The 9801-nt window shown below is 43.9% G+C and overlaps 1 protein-coding gene across 2 annotated transcripts in view; it reads left to right on the top strand.

Annotated features, from left to right (window-relative positions):
- kalrna (kalirin RhoGEF kinase a) overlaps positions 1-9801 on the top strand; it is a 47958-nt gene that overhangs the window by 25964 nt on the left and 12193 nt on the right. For both annotated transcript variants that reach the window (XM_028435602.1, XM_028435601.1), the window contains exons 35-40: positions 518-708; positions 894-995; positions 1189-1313; positions 1382-1481; positions 3721-3799; positions 3891-4052. In XM_028435602.1, the coding sequence (XP_028291403.1) occupies positions 518-708; positions 894-995; positions 1189-1313; positions 1382-1481; positions 3721-3799; positions 3891-4052 (759 nt within the window). The remainder of the gene's footprint in view (positions 1-517; positions 709-893; positions 996-1188; positions 1314-1381; positions 1482-3720; positions 3800-3890; positions 4053-9801) is intronic.

Below are 9801 nucleotides of genomic sequence, written 5' to 3'. Positions count from 1 at the left end.
TCTGAGTGTTGAGAGCCCTGCCCAATCCATCAGAAATGACTGGCAGCCTTCTCAAAACAGCTGCCCACCTAATCCGGACTTTGTGATAGGTCAGAGAACTGCCAGCTCCAATCAGCAGCATACCTGCTACCATAATTCTAATCATGGAGACGTCTTTTACGTTCTCAACAGAAACTCCACCACCGCAACCATTCTGTCCAGACAGGCAGGCTCACCTCTGCCCGTTCTCTTTGTCGAGAACATTTTGTTGATTGCCTTGAGAGATCAGCTGATCAATGCCACAGTTTTTGGATAAAGATGTAGAGAGAGCTTCTTATTAGATTCTGACAAAAAAAAAAACATGATTTATTGTCACTAAGTATCATTTCAAAAACTCACATAATCTGTAACCACTAAGGGTCCGACTTTAATCTGAACATAGTTTTGGGGGAAGAGGTGCAAGAAAAATAAATTAAAATAATTTTAAACACCTTTAAGATCTGAACTAATCACTAACCCAGGACCTGGTTCTGTTCAGGCCTGGAGGAGAACCTGCAAGTGCAGGGTGAGCTGATCCTGCAGGATAGCTTCCAGGTGTGGGACCCTCGCTCCCTCATCAGGAAGGGACGAGACAGACACCTTTTCCTCTTTGAGCTCGCCCTCGTCTTCAGCAAAGAGATCAAAGACTCAGCAGGAAGAACCAAGTACCAGTTAAAGACCAGATTACTGGTACACACACACACACACACACACACACACACACACACACACACACACACACACACACAAAACACATATACAACTGTGTGTAACCAGCTATCGTCTGTGTGTGTGTGTGTGTGTGTGTGTGTGTGTGTGTGTGTGTGTGTGTGTGTGTGTGTGTGTGTGTGTGCGTGCGTGTGTGTGTGTGTTAGACCTCAGAGCTGGGAGTAACGGAGCACATTGAAGGCGACGCCTGTAAGTTCGCACTCTGGGCAGGACGAACGCCAACCTCTGATAATAAGACCGTACTGAAGGTAGGAGGAGCTATGATCCTGACCAATAAGAGGACAGATCAGTCACAGCGTGTGATGTTGACGATGATTTTTAAGAAGTAAATAATTATCATGGATTAAAAACCATGATCCCCTGATTCCACCCCTTCCTTATTCTGACCACGCTTACTCATAAATCTGACTCCACCCACCATGCCTGTGACTCCGCCTTCAGGCTCAGAGTGTGGAGGCGAAGCAGGAGTGGATCAGGAACATCAGAGAGGTGATTCAGGAGAGGATGGCCCACCTGAAGGGGGCGCTACAGCTCCCCAAGGCTCTGAGTAAACCCCGGGGGAGGAGGTATGGAGGGGGGAGGGGCTTCATTGAGGTGCGGGACTGACTGTGTGTGTGTGTGTGTGTGTGCTCAGGGACGGAGCAGAGGACACAGACAGTCAGGCTGACACCAGCAGCCAACCAGACACTGTCTCCATCAACTCTAGAACCTCCCAGAACACTGACAGTGACAAGGTGAGTCACAGCAGGACTTCCAGGTTCTCCTCAGCTCAGCTTTGATGGAGTGATGAAGCTCAGCTTTGATAGCACATGAAAAACAAGAAAGACAAGTGAAAAAAAAGATGTGGGCGTGGTTTGTGATGTCATCATCAATAACAGTGAGTGAGACATGATCAATAAAAGTATGAGCCATTATTAAATGAATAAGTATTATAAACACGCACTGGATGCTGATTGGCCCAGGGGGCAGGACTTTGGCAATGCAAGCCACGCCCTCATCACATGTGTGACCAATGGAAATAAACAAACAAACATGACAGGAAGTGGAGTTGCAGTGTGTTTGGGGTTTCACAGCCACCTGTGCAGGGGTTGCAGGTTGTGTGTGTGTGTGTGTGTGCTGAAGATGATGCCTTCAGGTGACCATGAGAAGGTGGTTCAGGTTGTGTTCAGGCGTTTGTGCCGATTCGTCGACAAACGTAAGAAACGCTTTAAATCTTTGTTTGTGTGTTTGTTTCAGTTTGTTTCAGTGTGTGTAGAGATTGTCTGAAGTGAACTTTAGTTTGCACTGTTTCTCATCACACACTCACACACATAGGCCTGCTGTTGTACAGTGTAGCGTTACACACTGTGGCCTTTTCACGCCTACACACAGAATGTTACCAAATGTCATCAACACACACACACACTTTTTGTCTTCGTTTTTGTAAAATAACATATGTTGTGTACACGTGTACTGTGACACGAGAATGTGTTTGTCATTGTGGTGTGCGTGTGTGTGCGTGTGTGTGTGTGCGTGCGTGCGTGTGTGTGTGCGTGTGTGTGTGTGTGTGTGCGTGCGTGTGTGTGTATTTTGGGACGTTTCACGATCCTCCTCTGCAGTTTTCCACAGTTAATTGTGGAGCTGATCCTGTGTCTGCGTCTGGTGCTGAGTCAGCTACACACACACACACACACACACACTGGTACTCAAATGTAGCAACGATAATGATGATGATGATGATGATGATGTGGCTTGAAGGCAGTTTGACATTCAACTGGTTTTTGAACAAACTTTAGAACGACTTGTTTTTCTGCCACTGAGGAAACATCCACCAGCAGGGGGCGACACAGTGTGTGTGCTCTGAGGATAAGTGGCTGTGAACACGCCTCATGAATCACATTCATTCAGAGAGACGCTGTACTGTAACCATCTGCTGATCATATGACCACACACACACACATACACACACAAAGCTGTGGCTGTGTGCTCAGACTGAGGGTTTGTGTGTGTGTGTGTGTGTGTGTGTGTGTGTGTGTGTGTGTGTGTGTGTGTGAGACACATAGTGAGACAGTGGTCAGGGACGAGCAGAGACCGGAGAGGCTGTGATGAACAAGTGGATGAACTTTAGAGTGTTTAAGGAGAGCAGCAGAGTGAGTACGTGTGTGTGTGTGTGTGTGTGTGTGTGTGTGTGTGTGTGTGTGTGTGTGTGTGTGTGTGTGTGTGTGTGTGTGTGTGTGTGTGTGTGTGTGTGTGTGTGTGTGTGTGTGTGTGTGTGTGTGTGTGTGTGTGCGCGGCGCGCTTCTGGATGAGTTGATCCTGGATGTAACTGTTACCATGGAGACACAGTCTGCTGACAGAGCTAAAGTCAGGCTTAGTTTATCCTGCTGCTCATTCAGCACATTAACTGATCTCACAGAGTTTAAACATTTATTATAATAAACAACAGAACTCACACACTTTACAGTCATTCCTACTATTTATGTTTTAATAAAACACACATTTATATTCATCTTTATTTTCAATGACATAAAGAATAACATTCCTAACAGTAGCAATGACAAATAATCAGAAATGTTTTTATATTTATATTCAGTTTGAATATGTATTATGAAATAATATCAATAATGTTATTGATATTATTTCATAAATGATCTGTGAGCAGTTGCACTGATGGGAGTAGAAAAAATGAGTTTGGTTTAACGGGAAAAGTCAGCATGGTCAGAGAGGGGGCGTGGCTAAACCAGGTGTCATCCTGTTATTCTGGATCTTCTCCGATGGTGAAACAGCCCTGTATTCTGGGTTAGAGCTGATTGGTTACTGCACTGGTTTGGCTCCTCCTACTTTCTGGTTTTCTACAGGAAGCAGATTCTCTGCTCATGCTGTGTTCAGGGACTCACTGAGCCCATGGGACGTCTCAGTGTTTAAGCCACACATGTGTCAATCTGAATCTGTATTCTGAATTACAGTAATCTGTGTCTGTTCCTCTATCCACAGCTCTCTGGTGGATGTGAACTCATCGTCGTCCTCCATGATTTCACAGCAGGAAATAGCACAGAGGTCTCTGTCAGCACAGGTGAGACACAACGTCCGTCCTGGTCCGTCCTGGTCTGACCTGGTCTGACCTGGTCTGACCTGGTCTGACCCAGTCCCTGTGTGTCTTCCAGGTCAGACTGTGGAGGTCTTGGAGCGGCCCGCTGAGCGGCCTGGCTGGTGTCTGGTCCGGTCCACGGACCGCAGTCCGCCCGTGGAGGGGCTGGTCCCGGACTCTGTGCTGTACACGTCTCGCTCCAGCGTGGAGATGGACGGGTTCTACAGCTCCAGTAGAGGTAAGGCACACAACATGACCTCTGACCTCTATCACCATCGAAACCACTTTAAATACAAAGTTATGCTGCTCAATGCTTTCTCCTTTGGTAACAACAACAATATTAAGAATAACTAGAACTGAAAGCATTTATAAAAGGGGGCCAAGCCTTCCAGCGCGGCTCCGCCCCCAGGTTTTGCGGAGCCAATGGAAGTACGTCACGAAGGATGACGGGCTTGGGGCGAGCGTCAGGACACAGGCCAACATGTTATTTGCAGCATTATAATAGTAATGTGTAGTGACTTACAAAGAAAACATGCTGTGGGCGTGGGCGTGGCCTATGTCAGAAGATGTGAGTGTATTTAGGGAACTCGTGGATATAAAGTTTATGAAGATGTGATTTAAAATGTGAAGGCCAAAATGTGTTTGCACTTATAGCGCCACCTAGTGGAACAGTTTTTGGTCTGTGTGGTCTTCTATATCTACTCTGTACATCTCACAGCCCTCAACATAATACTTCAGCTAAAATAAATGTTTGTTGTTTATGTTGTAATAAGCCACGCCCACTTTGACCAATTGTGATTAAGTTCGAGATATGACCTCAGGAGCGACCCAAGGTCATACCCACCAAATTTGTTAAAAATCAGCCATTTAAGAGATATAAATTTCTTATATTTGCAGCGCCCCCTAGTGGCAATACATTTTCAAATTTGGCTCATTCCCTCACATGCCAACGAAGAATCTCAGAGATATTATGACAGTATATCCTTTATTTAAACAGATTGAGATTAGAAATAGAGGGACCTAGCATGGCAGCAGCAGAAAAAGCTACAACAACAATAAATACGTTCATACATCAGTTCTGCAGAGACCAGCTCTAAACAACATGACAAGTGTCAGAATTAGAAACAGTCACATTGTCCAACACTAGCTCTTTCCTGGTCCCTTAAAGATTGAAATCATCCAACAGTGACCAGATCTGTTAGTTTCATATCAATCTGGAAAACGTTCTATGAAGAGGGGGCGACATAGTTAAAGGCTGTTCTGACTCTGGGAACAACTATTTTATTAACATCCTGAGACTGTAGTCCATGACGGTTACTGGACCTGATCAAATATATGGTCAACTAAGAAGGCAGCAGTCCAAGAACAGATTTATGGATAAACAGTGTGAGAGTCTACGTACAGACAGGGATGGTTTGCAGCAGCATACAGTAGATAGTGATGGACACTGTATCCACAACCAGCAGGAACACGTAGAGCAGTGATACACAGTGAGTCCAACTTCTTTTAGTGTTTTAGGAACATTCATAAATAAATCTCCATAGTCCAGTAAAGGTAAGAAAGTAGTGGAGATTAAATCATCTCTGACCTGAGGTGAAAAACAGGACTTGTTTCTAAAGAAAAATCCCATTTTAAGTTTATACTTAGACACAAGACTGTCAATGTGCTCCTGAAATGATACATTGTTGTCAATGGTGATACCAAATACTTATAGGTCACGTTTCAGTTTCTGCACCTTGAGCTGTGGTGATTTTTGGAAGGTAATGCTTTGTCACGCGAGAAGATCATCAGCTTAGATTTACCAACATTTAACATCATTTTCATGTTCATTAAATGTCAGTGAAACTTATTAAAAGCAGACTGAAGAAAATCAAAGGTTTGTGTTAATGAAGGAGATGCACAGTAGATAACGGTGTCATCAGCATACTAGTGATACATACCATTATTTAAAAGAGACAAGTTCATAATATAACTTTATTTTGCCTTCTTCACTTGAGATGTAAAATTATTTCTAAGCTGCTTCAATATCAGCCAATCAACTTCAGTTGAGGATTTTCTGGCCAAAGCCCAGGCTGCATCCCTCTGTTGTTTTAGAGCTGATGGTTCAAAGGAGAACCAATGGTTTGTTCTACCCTTCACTCTAAATTTTTGATAAGGTGCATGTTTATTGATTGCTTTCATTAAAAGATGATAAAAGTAGTCTCAGGCCAGTTCAACATCAGAAATAAGTGATATTTTTTTCCACCTCCCAAAGGTTTGAAGAAAGGCTTGATCACAGGAATACTTAAGATTCAGTTTACGTACAATGATTGATCTCGTCTTAGGAAGTTTTGCTTCTACCTACAGTGGTCACTCAAATCGTTAGTAAAAACACCCACATGTGAAACTTTATGGGTGTATCTCTAATATCTAACTAAAAAGCAAGGGACGTCTGTGTGCGTGCGTGTGTGTGTGGAGCAAATATCGCGCGGTGCAAGTTCGACCTGAAACTTGGTCAACGGGTTCCAAATACCCCGAGTGTGTGTATCTGTTATTTTGGAGTAATTTGGTCATTTCCCAAATGTTTATTTTAATTTTATTTCACTTCTGGACGACACAGAAAGTTAAAGCTATTCAACTTTTGACCTCAGAGTGTGAGGGGGCGCTAGCGCTAGTCACGTGTGCAGCCAGAGCCAATCACTGCGCACACAGCCAATCAGACATAGACTGTAAACATACGAGTGAGGGAGAGGGAGATAGCTTAGACCGGAGAGGGGGGAGGGGCTTCTGAGCAGTCGTGCTCACACTGATATATTAGCATTAGCCGACCATATCACAAACTGTGTGGTTCTTCAGACAGAGGAATGTACCGTTTTTGTGAGGGAATGGGTTCACAACACGGCTTCATTATGATTAACGTTTGTTCTGCGCAAGGGTGAGTGTTTCTTCTTTTATTATTCTATGTGTTAAGAAAGATGCTAGCAGCTACAATGTAAACAAACACACACGGCTGCGTGCACTACACCGGGATGTACATGGTGAACGCACACAAAGCCGTTTAGAGAGAGAGAGTTGCGACTTTGGTGTTGCAAAATGTTTATTATTTGTGGTACTTTTGGGTCTTTCTCACTCTCTTTTTTTTAAATCACTCAACAACCTGACGGATTAGTGCATGACGCGCTCGCACGTGTGAGAACGATAACGCACAGAGGAGATAGAGGTATACACACACACACACACACACACACACACACACACACGAGTTCAACCTGAAACTTAGTCAACAGCTAGCAAAACGTTCATTTTAAGATTACGGCCCTCTCGGTAATGAGCGAGGTATTGAGCGCGCTACTTCCAGTTCTGGGTTCATGACGTCACTGTGTCGTAGTTTGTTTGGGTTAAAAAAAAGTTTTTGTACTGCTAAAAGTTATTTAAGTTAATATTTCATGGTTATTTAATATTATTCCCGTGATTCCAAACTTCCTTTAAATCACGGGTCACAGACTTCACTTCCTCCTCCGTCTCCACTACTGTGGGCGGTGTCTGTTCTGACAGCCAATAGCCAACCATATCACAAACATTCTGGTTCTTCTGACAGAGGAATGTAACATTTTAGTGAGCGGATGGGTCCACAACACGGCTCTACTATGATTAACATTTGTTCTGCGCAAGGGTGAGTGTTTCTTCTTATATTATTTTATGTGTTAAGATGCTAGCAGCTACAATGTAAACACACACACATACACGGCTGATGCGCGTGCGTGCACTACACCGGGATGTACATGCTGAACGCACACAGAGCCGTTTAGAGAGAAAGAGTTGTGACTTTGTAGTAGTTTTTTTGTGGTATTTCCGGGTCTCTCTTGGCAACGGATTATGTGCATGACGCACGCGCATGTGAGAGATAATGCATGGAGGAGATGGAGGTAGACACACACACACACACACACACACACACACACACACACACACAGGATCTGCTGATTAGCCTTCAGCTACAGTTTCTTGTTGTTATCAACAAAATTGTGTTTGTTTGTTTGTTTTAAGTTGGACTTGTTCATCTCGAGTTAATCTTAGTTTGTCTTAAACTGACTTTAAACTAATGTCATATTTGTAGTTTTTATGCATGACTAACTTTAGACGTTAGTTAATGCTGAGTAGAAAGTTTTGGGCTGGTTTGTAGATAACAGCAGCTCTTTGTTCTACTGACGACTTAATAACACACTGACTCTACTGTGTGTGTGAGGGGGGGCTCCGCCCCTCTCCTCTAGCTCCTCCTCGCCTCTCAGTTGTTGTGTGTGTGTGTGTGTCAGGTGGACAGGTTGGTTCAGAGAAGTGTGTTTCAGTGTGTGTGTGTGTATCAGCATGAAGCCAGGAGGTCAGCACTGCTGTGGATGGATTATTACACGCTGCTGCTGCTGCCCAGGTGTGTGTGTGTGTGTGTGTGTGCGTGTGTGCGTGTGCGTGTCAGTGAATGATGTAAATAAAATTGGGACAAAGAGGAATTAATAAGAAGAGATGATGTTTGTTTTTTTTAAAAATCTGTTAAATTGCAGATTATTTGTAATCTGACAATAGAAAACTTTTGGTCTGGGTTACATTTATATTTTTTGTTTTTCATTTTATTCACAGAATATAATTTCCTTATTGTAGTGATTACAGTTTACAGTGGACCTGTAGTCTAGATTACATGGAACACTTGGTCTGTTTTAGTTACATTCTGTCTATTAAAATCCTTTGTGTGGAATAGACTGGATTATATTGATCTGTAGACTGGACTACATTCATGTTTTGTTTGGTTAGCGTGACCGTTAGCTTGTTGGTGACAGTGAAGGACACTCTTGGACTTTAAACTGTCAGCAACTCGTAGCTCAACTGGTTCCTCTGGTTTTTGAAGAGCTGTGACCCGAAACGATGCGTTCAGGGACTCTGGCCTGTTCAGTGCTCTGCCTGTTGTTTTTAGGAGGTGATGTGAAGCATTTAGGGGCACCTGTAAATCACAGCTCCACGTACAAACACCTGTGTGGGGTTCAGGATCACTGAGTCAGCAATGAGATCAGCTCGGAGGTGCATCACAATGTGAGGCGTTCAGGGACCGTGGGGTGAACTTTATCTTTGGCGACGGACGAGCATGACAGGAATGTGATTAGTCAGGATTCGTGTGTGTGTGTGTGTGTGTGTGTGTGTGTGTGTGTGTGTGTGTGTGTGTGTGTGTGTGTGTGTGTGTGTGTGTGTGTGTGTGTGTGTGTGTGTGTGTGTGTGTGTGTGTGTGTGTGTGTGTGTGTGTGTGGGGTGTGTGTGTGTGTGTGTGTGTGTCAGTAAATGATCTAAATACAATTAGTACGATGAGGAAGTTGTTGAGAAAAGGTGTGTGTGTGTTTCTGTGTGTGTATTTGTCATAAAAAGTCAAACATTAAGGACACATTTACGCAGAGTTCAGTCAGGTGAAGGTCATGGCCACACACACACACACACACGCACACGCACACACATTCACACGCACGCACTTTTGGACTGAAAAATTAACTGTTGTAACCTGGGAAATAAGTGAAACCCTGATACGTCGTGTGTGTGTGTGTGTGTGTGTGTGTGTGTGTGTGTGTGTGTGTGTGTGTGTGTGTGTGTGTGTGTGTGTGTGTGTGTGTGTGTGTGTGTGTGTGTGTGTGTGTGTGTGTGTGTGTGTGTGTGTGTGTGTGTGTGTGTGTGTGTGTGTGTGTGTGCGTGTGTGCGTGTGTGGTGGTGTGTGCGTGGTGGTGGTGGTGCGTGCGTGCGTGCGTGCGTGCGTGTGCGTGCTACATATAGAGGGTTTTCACGGAGCAGTATGTTTACAAACAGCACAAACAAACGAGCAAATCCCTAATTTTGACAGGAAATGATGAAATATTGCCATGTTTCTTTCTGTACTAATCGATCACAACGTGAAAAACATGGTGTTTTATAGACAAAAGTTAAAACAGATCATGAAGAACAATGTGTGTATTTTATAGTCAGTAGAGCAGTGAGACTAG

The sequence above is a fragment of the Gouania willdenowi genome, chromosome 21 (assembly GCF_900634775.1).
Source record: "Gouania willdenowi chromosome 21, fGouWil2.1, whole genome shotgun sequence".
NCBI classification, from domain to species: domain Eukaryota; kingdom Metazoa; phylum Chordata; class Actinopteri; order Blenniiformes; family Gobiesocidae; genus Gouania; species Gouania willdenowi.
This window is presented reverse-complemented; position numbering and strand designations above follow the sequence as displayed.